General features: G+C 39.7%; 1 protein-coding gene across 4 annotated transcripts in view; it reads right to left on the bottom strand.

The window, feature by feature from the left end:
* The window catches only part of kiz (kizuna centrosomal protein), a 33,936-nt gene extending 22,260 nt beyond the window's left edge, over window positions 1-11,676 (bottom strand). For 2 of the 4 annotated variants that reach the window (XM_019869780.1, XM_019869797.1), the window contains exons 1-9: window positions 11,493-11,675; window positions 11,027-11,092; window positions 10,524-10,686; window positions 9,746-9,808; window positions 7,823-8,411; window positions 7,515-7,704; window positions 4,088-4,207; window positions 2,123-2,287; window positions 1,147-1,291 (exon numbers count right to left, since the gene is read on the bottom strand). In XM_019869780.1, coding sequence (XP_019725339.1) covers window positions 1,147-1,291; window positions 2,123-2,287; window positions 4,088-4,207; window positions 7,515-7,704; window positions 7,823-8,411; window positions 9,746-9,808; window positions 10,524-10,686; window positions 11,027-11,092; window positions 11,493-11,566 — 1,575 coding nt within the window. In that variant the 5' untranslated portion in view covers window positions 11,567-11,675. Of the gene's footprint in view, window positions 1-1,146; window positions 1,292-2,122; window positions 2,288-4,087; window positions 4,208-7,514; window positions 7,705-7,822; window positions 8,412-9,745; window positions 9,809-10,523; window positions 10,687-11,026; window positions 11,093-11,492 lie in introns of all 4 variants that reach the window. The other 2 variants (XM_019869807.1, XM_019869788.1) reach the window with 2 other exon arrangements.
* Window positions 11,677-13,292: the final 1,616 nt, after the last annotated feature.

Below are 13,292 nucleotides of genomic sequence, written 5' to 3' on the forward strand. Positions count from 1 at the left end.
TGTGTGTGTGTGTGTGTGTGTGTGTGTGTGTGTGTGTGTGTGTGTACTGTAAGTCCCTAACTTTCTTTCCACAATTTGAACCTTGTGGCTTTTAATGTACGTGCTTTGTTTATGATTTTTTTACTAACGAGCTTCAAGCTGTCAATAAATTTACCCAAAGTCTTGTCACATCTGACCAATGAAATTACACACAAATCACAGTGGACAAATGAAACTGTCCAGAGTCCGCCCTCATCCTGAATTTTTATCTGCAATTTGTGGTTCGAGGATGCACGCAGGCTGCATGGGAAAAGCGGACGTCTGTGCAAAAATAGAGGATATAATTTATTTTCCACTCTTTTACTAGAAAATATTCAAACGCGAGGCTTGAAATAAGTGGTTTTGCATTGCTGTTTACTGTTAAAATGAATATTTTGCACCTCATTGACATATATTAAATAGCAAAACTGCGACTCTAACTCTTCTCAGTGCATGTTTTGCACTTGGATCTCTGCTCGGAGTAATGAGAGATTCTCAAAGCAGGCATATAGGCATCCGTGCAGCCAAGAGGAATGGCTCAATGTTAAAAGTATATGAATGTAGTATGAAATATTTGTCATTTATCAAACTACCACTTTATGGCTTTTGCCTATAGTGTTAATACCGACTACCTGGCTCATTTCCTTCATTCCTGTGCAGGTCCGGTGTCATCTTTTCACATGACTGAAACTGCCAATCAGAACATTTCCTTGCCTTTTAGCCAATCAGAAAATTGGATTCCTCTCATCAAATTTCACCTGCAGTACACAAAGGTGTCCAAACAGGCACTGTCAAACACTCTTTTCTGAGTTTAAAATGTCAAGGAGGACATTCCTTACAAGTAACGGGGCTGATCTTCAGCATTTTCTTTGTGAGGACCAGCCAAAATGTCCTCACAAGTAAAAACATCCTCATGCAAAGGTTGTTTGTCAGGGGTTGGTGCACACAGGCAGAAAAATACAAAAGCACGCACCCAGCCACCTGCAAACGCACGCGCACACACGTGTGCGCACGCACACACACACACACACACACACACACACACACACACACACACACGCACACACAAATTGAGGAGTGTCACATCCCACTTGTGTGCAGTAGTAAAATGTGTGGCTCCAACGCTACCTGGTGGTGGTATGTTGCATGACGCTCTATCAGCAATGGCACGAACAGCTCGACCAAGCGCTCAGTGCTGAGGACACGGCTCTCCTTGAGCAGAAGGGCGTGCTTGAACCAGCGATCCCACAGCCGAGCAGCATCAGGAGGGAGGCTGTTGTGTGTGTGTGTGTGTGTGTGTGTGTGTGTGTGTGTGTGTGTGTGGTGGGCGGGGTGGGGGGGTGGCATCAGACATTTGACAGATATAATTTAGCACTACATTTTTTTCAAGTTATAAGCCATTTCAACACTTTCAAATGCATGCAGCATTAACTATTTCCAGTCAAGGCTGAACTACCACACACGACAATAAGGACCACGATTTAAATAGGAAATTAAATTAGTCAAATAAAGTAAATAAAAAGATCTAAAGCCATCTACACTGTCGAGGAGGACAACAATAGATGGCATTCTTTGGATTGGAAATATAGCAGGAAAGCTCGAAGCAAAATCAATAGGGAAGAGAAGCAGAGCACGGATTTGGCTCACTGTATAACTACTCATTATACAAAGGCCTGCAAGTCGTAGATAGGGCATTTTCATTTACTCATGACATTCACCCATGCTGTGTTACAGCGGGAAGCGACACAAAAAATGACCTTTAAATTTGTGGAGGTAGACTGGATTCAATGGCCGTGTCTGCTGAAAGTGTGTATCTCCTCACCCACAGTCTTTAAAAAAAACTGTCATTACCTTAGCTATATTGCTGTCTAGTTTGAGAATGAAATCAAGAGATGTATTTTAATACACTCTAAAATCAAGCTTAATCATTACATATGATATTCCTTCCTGTGCTTTTCAAGGTTTTAAAGAAACACAACACACAAAAATTAAATCCGAGTCTGTACAATACCAAATTACACATATTGTGATTGTGGGTTTTTTTCAAAATATACATTAGGTGAACATGGGGAAAAAATATTGTTGGTGGATGCAGGACCCGTACCTGACTGCCATATGCTCAGTGCTGGACTCGTGTGCACTCACTAGCTCCTCTGATAGCAGGCAGCCCTTCTCTGTACTCAGTGACAACCTCTGGAGCTCATGAAGCACCACTGCGCCGCATGCTTCAAGGTCCTCGTCATTCAAGTCCGCTTCACTGTCACAAAGGCTGTCCAACAGAGAGCAAACAGCCATTGCCGCGGACCGTGGGTCAGGTGTACATGGAGTAAATCCGAAAGCTGTTACCACCTCACACTCACACAGACACACACACACACACACACACACACACACACACACACACACACACACACACACACACACACCATGCTATGATTCATAAACATCACATCATAAACATAAACATCCATTGAAGTTTTCATGTGTATGAGGGCTGTGACACAAGATGGCCACTTGATGACTGGAAATTTGGATATAAGCACTAAGTGGGAGAACTAATTGCCTGTACTGGTGTGAATACATTACACATGACTTTGGTATGCATCACAAATGCATCTATCGAAAATGAATATACTGTGTGTGTGTGTGTGTGTGTGTGTGTATATATATATAGATATATATCTATATAGATATATAGATATATAGACACACACACACACACAAACTATAAAAGGCATATATCAAATGAAAATTGGAACTATATTTCCGACGGCTAATAAGCAAGTCATCAGTGTGGACACAGTGGGGAAGGGCTCAGGATGGACAGTAATGACAGCGGCACGGCACAAGCTTGCCCATAATTGGCGCTGGCAGCTCAATGACCGAACAGCAAGTAGACTGTAAAGTAGGCTGCACGTCGGAGATATGTATTTGTTGTACAACGGAAAGCTATAGCTCAGAATAAGGAGGAGGATGAGATGTGATATAAGTGAAGCACATCTGGCTCTAGAATATTTTAGTTTACGCTAATGCATTTCTACATATCACTTTCAACCAACTTGGAACATTCAAGGCATTCATTGCAGCCTTTTTTTTTTTCAAACCATGTCACAGTATGTCATTATCTCTAGAACAATGCATTGCGCTGTTGAATCCTTCATTTCCTCCTTTCTTTCTTTTCTATGAACTCTGCCAAAATCTCTGCTGTTATGATTCCAACACCATCTCCTCGATTGGAGGCGCCCAAATGTTGTTACAGTGCACTGCCACATGAATCGAACATTTTTTTCAATTTGGGACACTCCATGCAACGGCACTGCACTGTTGTGACGCTGCAGAACATATTGTACACAATAAATGGGTTGGTTAAACTAAGTGCAGCAGTCACATGTAAGGTGTTGACAGGTTTTCAGAATTTCTGGTAGTAACTTATCCCCAGCCTAATAGGAAATTCAATCTTACTACTGTATCCATGTGCCATGTCTTCAGCCTCGACCTCGACCTTAAAGTTCCTGGGGAAGGGGTGCTCGCTTTACTTTCCAATCTGTTCAGTACAGAGCAACAACTATTTTGTGGCCACAATTTGTGTGTTTTGTGCCAAAATTATATCATAGTACATGGCCAGAAATTAATATTTTGTGACCACAAATGCCCATTTTATGTGCAGGTTATAGCAAAGCTCTGGCCATAAAATAAACACACCCACGCATACATGCACATGTCATTTAAACTATGTACAAAGTACATTGTGTGATAAGACTTTTGAATTAAATATCCAAACATTGTGCGAGTGAAAGTTACAAAGCAAAATGTGTTTTTCTTCAAATGTTTCAACTCTTGTGCTATGTGTCCCTCTTTTAACTTTGAGCACCTTCCCTTCCAAAGGTCTCTGAAGTGAAGTGTGACAAAGCATTCAGCTATGTGCCGCAAAAATAAAGATGCATAGATATTGGTGATGGCATTTCATCAAAGCCACTGTTGGCCAGAAAAAAATAAAAAAGTTCCCCCCCCCCACGTTATTTGCAAATACTGTACACTGTAACATTAGATTTAAATAAAAGACATTTACCTGATAATTTGAATGAATTGTTTTTCATCAATTGAACAAGTCCCATACACTCTTGTCTGTTCACCATGGAGTCGCCCCTCAATGAAGTCAAAAAGTTTAAAGAGTCCTTCAAGGGAGAGTCTGTAAACAAACATTGTAAGGTATTGGAGATGTGCGATATGGAGAAAATGTGTATTCCAATACAGGTAATTTTATATTCTGATAATGACAGACATCACAACATATTATTTTTCCTTAAAGTACATGACATTCATGGGTTTACAGTATTTATAAAAACAGTTTTTGAAAAATTTATAAACCACAAAAGACAAGGGAAAAAAAGATTAATTATAAACACAGAGTAGTGCCACTCAAATTATATGGTAGAACAACCACTTTTCAAGAAATGCAATAAAGTGCCAATAAATATATATATCTCTTTATATATATATATATATATATATATATGTATGCTCCGTTTTTTTTTCTTTTGCACGGGGAGTAGTATGAGAGATATAAACTTTATCTGTTTCCGTGTCAGACTGCAGATTGAGAAATGGATGCCTAATGCATACGGACATTGGGAATCCATCTCTTTTTTTTTTTTTGAGAATATAGCTGTGGGTGGCCCTCTTTGAATTCTCCGAGAAATCCCAATCCAAGAGACCGCCCCCCCCCATCATAAAATGGACCAAAAAGAATTTATGACAATCTGGAATGGGCTCTGGGTTAGGGGTTAGCTAACAATTGTGCCCAATTTTTTTGCAGGTTGCTTCCCGTAACATTCTGATGAATCTGGCATCTTCAATTACATGTATGACATTTCTTTTGTGTGCAGTCTGCCTGTGTTATGAAGCGTAAGCCTGAAAATAGTCATCTGTCTCTACTCCACTTTGTTCTTCAGAACAAGGCCTTTAGAAAGTTAAAAAGTGAATGAGGGTTTTTTTTTTTCTGCAAACCCCTCGCTCCTATTGTATTGAATGTCACGGTCTTCAACCTGGTTTTCATGCTGCTGTTTACCACCGTCGTGACATTATCGGCCGCATATTGTTAGCTTGGAGGGAGGGGTCAGGCTCTCTGCTACAATATTGCTCTGCAGTATACAGTGCACATTTTGAAGTGAGATAGACCAAACCACTAGAGTGATTGGTGTCAGGGAGGAATCTCGCAGTGTACAAAAATACACCACAAGTTGTGGTTCCACCATGATGTCAGAATACATTTTCTAGCGCTGTGTAAAAATCAGTCAAACAAAAACGGTTGATTATTCAACACATACATACATACATATATATACATACATATATATATATATATATATATATATATATATATATATATATATATATATATATATATATATATATATATATATATATATATATATATATATATATATATATATATATATATATATATATATATATATATATATATATATATATATATATATATATATATATATATATATATATATATATATATATATATATATATATATATATATATATATATATATATATATATATATATATATATATATATATATATATATATATATATATATATATATATATATATATATATATATATATATATATATATATATATATATATATATATATATATATATATATATATATATATATATATATATATATATATATATATATATATATATATATATATATATATATATATATATATATATATATATATATATATATATATATATATATATATATATATATATATATATATATATATATATATATATATATATATATATATATATATATATATATGACCATTATGTTTCTTGAAGAAACCTGGAGGATATTTCAGGCATACACCCTGACTCACCCTGGCCATGCAGGAGAAAAAATATAATGGGATAATCTAATGAATTGCTCCGGCTTGTTTTTCCCTGATACACACATATATATATATATATACATACATATATATATAACTGCCGGTTGAATGGATGGAGCGATATAAACTCTAACCTCAGAGAACAAGAAAGAAAAGAGGGAGAGGATGGAAGACTGCATGCTCTCGGAGCTTTACATCAAAGCCGCCGGTTTTCTCCTCATACACACAAGCCCTCAGTGTTAACAATGAAAGCTGTGGCCCCCACCCTTGTCGCCCCTGCACAGGCGAACTGTGGCGCCTATTGAGGTCGTACTATAAACAGTATAGCAGACCACACAGAAACCACCATGCACAAATAATATTCTGCACTGTCCAAAAGGAAAAGAGCTGCATTTTTATTTACAGTGTAGCAATAGTAAAGACACACAATTATGGTGAGGAAGGAACAAAATAAAGCTTTCTGGCTGCATGAAAATAGGAGGGGGGGGGAACTAATGTGGAAAAAAAACGTTTTGGGTTTCTACTTACTTTCTAAAGGGTGGAAGGTGCACTGTATGTATAGAATATATTTTCTGCAGGTCAAGAAAATATGTTCATGATCAGGGAGCGAACTTCAGCTTGGTGGGCATCAAGCACGGGGCGACGTTGAAATTCAATTTTAAATGATTGAAAGAGTGGTGGCACCAACTGTTCTGGATGGTATCTTTCGGGTACCAATTGCAGCGACGTAAAGGGAGGGGCGAGACACATCGCAGAGTGTTGATTTGTTGATAAAGAATAGCCACTTCCATGTGACAATGGGTCACAACACAAAACACTCTTGTTCTTAAATGAAGTTTGTCTTCTTGTAAAAACCAACCATTTTTTTCATAGAATTAATTGGGGGGTTGGGAGGGGCATATACAGTTTTGCACTGGTATGATGTCATACCATTTAGGTAATTGCTATCGTTATCTGGCTGAGTGTAAGTCAGAGGGTTGATTCTTCCAAAACCGTACATTGACGAGTTAAAGTGAACTGTCCCGGTTGGTGGAAACGTGGCTTTATTCACATCGGACTGTGTGGTTTTTAAACCCATCCAAAATGATCCTCCAACTAGAGACCATCATCACACTAAGGATTTGTGGCTGTAAGTGCTGGCCCCATACCAACCCTCCAGAACACTCCGTGGTGCCACAAATTTCCTCCTCCACTAGGGAGTTCCTGAGGTCTCTCAAGCAGAAAATTGCTCTGTTAGGGCATTATCATGGATTACGCCAATATGGTTGGCGGCAGGTCCTGAGCTCTCTCTGTAAGATGCGTCAATGCCACCACTGTTGCTGAGCTACGCAGTGCATGGCTGCCTATCTACCATGACTCCCACAATCCTCTTTTGACAGCCTCGGATGAAATAGCGTGCTCCTATTATCAACAGCCCACTGTAATATGCATGGGGAACAATATCCCGGCCCCTATTTTTTTATTTTTAGCTGCGTAACTGTCAACAACATTGCACTGAACTATGCCAGAAAATAGCACAATCAAAATATTTGTTTAATTTTGTAAAAAGCTGCAAAGACCAAATGCTACATACAAGTGAGGTGCGTCCTTGAGGGCTGAGTCGGGACTGTGCCGATTTGCACCAGATCCAGTTTTCCTTGCAGTTGCTTCACCTTCGGGCTCATCATCCTCCGACTCAGATTGGGACACAGAAATGGTGAGGTCACTCACACTGCTCTCCGACAACTGCACATCAGAGCTGGAGTCGAAACTTTCAGATCTCCCTGAATGGAGGCAAAGAGGAAAGTTACAAGTCCTATTTCAAATCTACACGAACAAATGCAAGCTGGAACAGGAAATACCCTAAAGTACACATGATAAGAGAAAAGCACATTTTCCAACCTGAGATATCTTCAGATTTTCTTGCAGAGGATGTTTCAGGCATCAAATGGCTAAAACCTCCCCCTCGATTTTCCATTAAGGGTGTCTGAGGAGCAATCGCGGTGGAGTTAGCGTTTTCGGCAGGGGGATTCGGCAGCTCTGTTGGGTTATTGCTGCTGCCTGCAGACGGATTCCTCTTGGGACTCTTCAAGGTCACCCGGGGTTCAGGTTCTTGTTCATCATCATTTGCAAAAGGCACGGGTGCACTTTGAGTCACCCTTTTCCCGTGTTTGTCAGCCAAATTACGGCCGTCGGGAGAATTGTCTGGAGCTGAAATGTCATCTGATAAATGTGCACGGTTGGCGGCGGTGTCCTCTCTGACAACTGGAAAGTCCTTCAAAGCGCCACTTGGTAGTCGTTTGCCGGGGCACATGCTTCGATTGGGCGAACAGTCCACTGCTTGGTGTGAGAGTACACTTGTGATGCCGGTTGCACGGTAGGCCCCTCTGGAGGCTTGGCGGCCAATTGACATGACCGCAGGTGCATTTGTAAAATCCTCTGTGATGCAAGAGAGGGAGCTGTCCTTGCAATCGCCTTGAACAGATTTCAGCTGCAAATATGAAGGTAAAAATTGCATTCATACCACCGCCCGTATTAAATGTTTATTTTCCAATATAAAACACACAACAGTTGCAAAATAACTTCACTTTTAATTCAGGTTAATGAAGTCTATTTTGAGAGTTTTTCATCTCAAGTTGGCTAAATAACCACTTTATAATTTGAATGAGTGTAGCGTGTTTGGGCCAAGGTCAGAATTCTCTCGACAACATATCTCAAAAGAATGTCTCGGGATCAATGTTTTAACTTTTAATCATATGAGAAATCCTTTACACAAGTTTTGATTCATGTCAATGTCACCAAGGGGAGGTGGGGGGGTGTGAAGCAGGCAAATACCCTCCCTCCAAATACAATAACAAAAAAACATCACTTCTGTTTCTTTTCTGATAAGCGTCTTAAATACCAAACAGTTAGCTGCTTAATAACATTCACTGTAAACCATGCAGCCAACCCAGCAGATCCACAAAGTAAGTATAAAAAAAGAGGAAAAGTTAATTTCTTGGCTGAGTGATTCCATCGGTAGCTGCAGGGCAAAGTAGAAAGTGACTCACTAAAGTAGCAATTGATTCTTCTATCAATCTGCAGCACGCGTGTGCTCTTCCAAGGAAAGTATTAAATATGAAAATCATATCCCGTTATCATCTGTCTCCAGCTTTCAGCCCGGTAAGCTTCCCTTAATGAATGCTGCAGCCTGAGGGACATGCACACTGCCAGCCAATGGCTTGTATGCATAATGGAGGAACGGTACCATTTTGCTCATTACAATATCGACAGATTGAGGAGGAGCGGGGTGGGGTAGGGGGGGTTGCGGGGGAGGGGGCTGTACACAGTTACAAGTGACTGCTCTAGACAGAGCGCTCCAAGTTATTATGAGATGTCTTAGACATTTCATCCAAAAGAGCTTTAACTGCTTTAAGTGAAAGGAGAAAACGGCAACGGGTTTGAACTACACTGCTTGTACAGATGCACTGGCTCGGATTAGACACCTGTGATACGACACTCGCGCGGTTTAAATGTGGCAGATTTATCCCGCTTTAAACGGTGTAAATGTTATAAACCGAAAAACACACACACGCACACACACTCACTCACACACACACACACACACACACACACACACACACACACACACGCATATGCACACGCACAAAGTAGCCTTATGGAAGGGAGAATTGGAGGACCTTGGAAATATTACAAAAGAATATTTGGGCATAAAGAACAATTTCAGGGTGGCAAAGCCAAATGACATGTTACGTTCTTCCTTGACGCTGATATTTTATGGATCACAAGATTAGTCAAAATCATACGCTGAAAAATGAATAATACCTTTGAGTTCCCAGTTGTCTTCATTTGTTCCATCAATCTGTGAATTTTATCTGAAAATTCAGCCTGGAAGAGGGATTAAGACAGAGATATAGTACAAACTTCAAAATAGCATCTCTCTTGCCTGATTCAACACTGACTTTCAGTCAAAACAATAGAAGCTGTATTTGAGGGATCTGCTCAAATAAAACAAAGTACATACCGAATAACAAATGTGGTGCTTATAAAACATCAAGAGGAAATAAACCAACTGCTTGAGGGGAGAGAAGGACTAAACCTCTGGAGCACTTCACAGTCTCAATATTGGCCAATTAACTGTGAGTCATAATTAGCCAATTTTGTTAATTTGATATTAAATTGTCAAGCACTGTTGTTGAGTTTCAAGCAATAATCTGACTGGAGCATTGTCTCCCCCCACTCGTTCATTTGGTTGTTGCGATAAATTGAGTGTTTGACGGTTTACTAGCACATTGCTGTTGCAAATAATGGCACAAATGTTACAACGCCCCGTTAAAATGACACGAAGGCTATTGTGTGTGAAATTGCTTTTATGTTGATACAACGGCAAGAAAAAAAATGGCATCTTAAGAAATACAAGTGATGAAGTGGGAGTTATTGTGTATTGCTGTTGATCACTATTTAAAAGGACACATTCCTGAGTGTACAGCAATAAAAACAGCAAATGTTGAACAACATAAAAAAACAACATAATCTAAAGATGGATGAATTTTGTTATTTCATATTGACAAAAAATGTGTTGTGTGTGTATGTGTGTGATTACCTTTTGTTGATGCAAAGCGGAAAGGTTAGGCTTGTATTGTTGCATGCTAATTTGAAGGCGCTCCACATCTCTCAAAAGCTCAAGGTTTCTCACTTTCGCATGTGCCTCCCTGACACAGATTTGCTTGAGATAACCGTGCAGTTTGGAATCTTTTATCTGAGAGCTGAAGGAACGGGATAGCTATTATTCCAAAGAAATTATTATCAAGGATTCTTGTCAAAAATAAGAGCACGGCTTTAAAAAAATAAAAGATAAGAAGAAAGAAAGAAAAAGGTTAAGCACAAAATGTTCTAAATTCAAAGGTTATTTTCAACCAAGCGTTATAGGTATGAGCTCGATAGTCTTTTTATTCATGAGTATCACCTTACTATGCTCACTCTTCACAGTACATGCACTACAATGTAATTCGGATAAAAATACATTTCACACATATTGATGCCAAATATTGCTGAAAATCAGTATTGCAGTGCTCCAAAATTATTTCGAAACACATATTAGCTTACCACGTTCGTTTTTGAGGTCTGGCGGGACCAAACAATTTATTTTCCAACTGCAGCCTCTTTTTCTCTCTGCAAGCACACGCACTCACACGCGCACGCACGCACACGCACACACACGCACACACACACACACGCACATACGCGCACACGCGAACGCACTCATTAACGCCCGCACGAACTCACACATCCACACAAACACAAACCCATCAGTGGAGGAACTGGCACCACCTGACAGAGGACTTCGCGAAATATTGTCATAAACTCAACAGAGATCCATCTAACGACAAATGCTATGTAAAAGGTTCCGCCAGATATATGTTTTGATTTTTTTACAAATCCCCAAATTCTATCATTCCAAGTCGGTTTCAACACGCTGAAAGATATCTTAGCAGCCTGCTAGTTAGCTAGCTCGATAGCAAGTTTGTCGGAGGCAAACAGGCGATGTCGTAAACAAGGAAAGCCTCCTTACCGTTGATGGATGGTCTGATGAACGGACGTTAACCGCTCTAAATATCTGTCCTCCACGCGAGACTTGATGGCCATTTCACCTGCTTTGCCGCTGAAGGAGAGCAGCAACTAGCAAGAGGAGAGCCGTTAATATTTACAATGGTTGCCATGAGCACCACTTCCCAGAAGCCCTTCGCCACAAGCATGTGGGTCACGTGGGGCGAGGCGGAGGCACCAGATTGAATCTTGGCTGTGTGTGTCGCAACAGTACACTCTTCCATTGTAAGGCTCGCCCACAACCAAAGCGAAATTTACCATTCGTCATTGCTAATATGTCTGTCATTTTTGGCTGCAAAGTCGAGGAGAAAGTGTGAAACTGTTTCTTTCCACTGCCGAAAATCATATCAAACCATGGATTTGATGGCCACCCAAAAGAAAAGCAAACTAATCTGTTGCTGTGGTCGCCATCGTTTAGCAGCGGTGGTGTTGTTTCCCGTGTCTTCGTTAATCATTCAAGGCGATATGCAACACACTGAAGTGCTCCCTGCGTGTTGTTTGAAGGTGTATAATTTACCTTTGCATCGGAGCTAATTTTGATGAGCATGTCTGATTTCAAAGCAGTGAAAAATATGTGACACAAAAAATGTTGGGGGATCGCTGTTCGACACAATCAGGGTCGCCATTGCAAGAAAAGCAAAGACCATTCTCGGGCAAAGACATTGTAGTTTCTTGAGGATTTGTTTGCAATATGTTTTTGAACATGGATAGAGTTAAGTCTAAACGTGTGAGTTTACATTTGAATAACTTTCTACTGTCAGGTAGATCTACTTTTCGATCAACCAACCTCCTGTGATCAACCTGTTACTGCACGTACTTACACACTCATGTCATGATGAGCAACACCCATAACGGCCCCTAAGATGAACAAAACAGAAAAATAAAGTAGACAACCTTTTGTTGAGACTTGGCGCAGAGGCATGGGATACACATTTGCAGCCTGTTAACTATCGCAACTCACGTGTACCGCTTTAATGCTTCTTTTGGCCCTCCAGATTCCCATTCTTTACCAGTGCCCTTTGAGAATTGTACATGAAACAAATGATAATAAAAAAAAAATTGCGCGACACCTCTTATCGCAAACAACTTCCGGTCAAGCATGTCACGCGCCACCGTAGCTTAAAGGTGACCTGTTTTGTTTTTTTTGTTGTTGTTTTTTTTTTTTTTTTTTTTAGATACTTTTTGTGAAAATAAGACTGATAGGATGCTAAGGGTGCAGGGTGCACTAACACAGAAATATATCATATTAATAGCCCACACACAGACACAAATGTTTTATGTTGTTTTTTTTGTTTGTTTTTTTTTCCCCCTCTTCACCCCTTGAGACCGACTTGGGATCAGTCCGCGAGCTCCCGGTCGATCATGATTGACATATTAGTACCCCCGCCCCTTGCTACAGAATGTATGTCACGAAAAAAAATATATATTTTTTTTGCAACATCAGAAAATCACGAGTAGACACCTTTTTTCCATGAGCAATGGAAGAGAAAATATGTATACTGCGTCAAAGCAATACTTGCTTTTTCCCTTGTCATAGGTCCTAAATTGTAATGCTGTAACAAACAAGGTTACAGTAATACAATTTTCATTGTGAAGTGCAACATTACATCAACTTCATTCAGCATAGTGACTGGTTTAAATACCAGCCATGAAAGTAAAATATTCATTTGATAAGTGTCTCTTTTGTTCAGATACAGATGTTTTATTAGCTTACTGGTTGCAGAATTATCACTTCATCTCAACTTTCATTATCAAAGTTCACCAT

The sequence above is a fragment of the Hippocampus comes genome, unplaced genomic scaffold (assembly GCF_001891065.2).
Source record: "Hippocampus comes isolate QL1 unplaced genomic scaffold, H_comes_QL1_v1.1 scaffold266, whole genome shotgun sequence".
In the NCBI taxonomy this organism is placed as follows: Eukaryota; Metazoa; Chordata; class Actinopteri; order Syngnathiformes; family Syngnathidae; genus Hippocampus; species Hippocampus comes.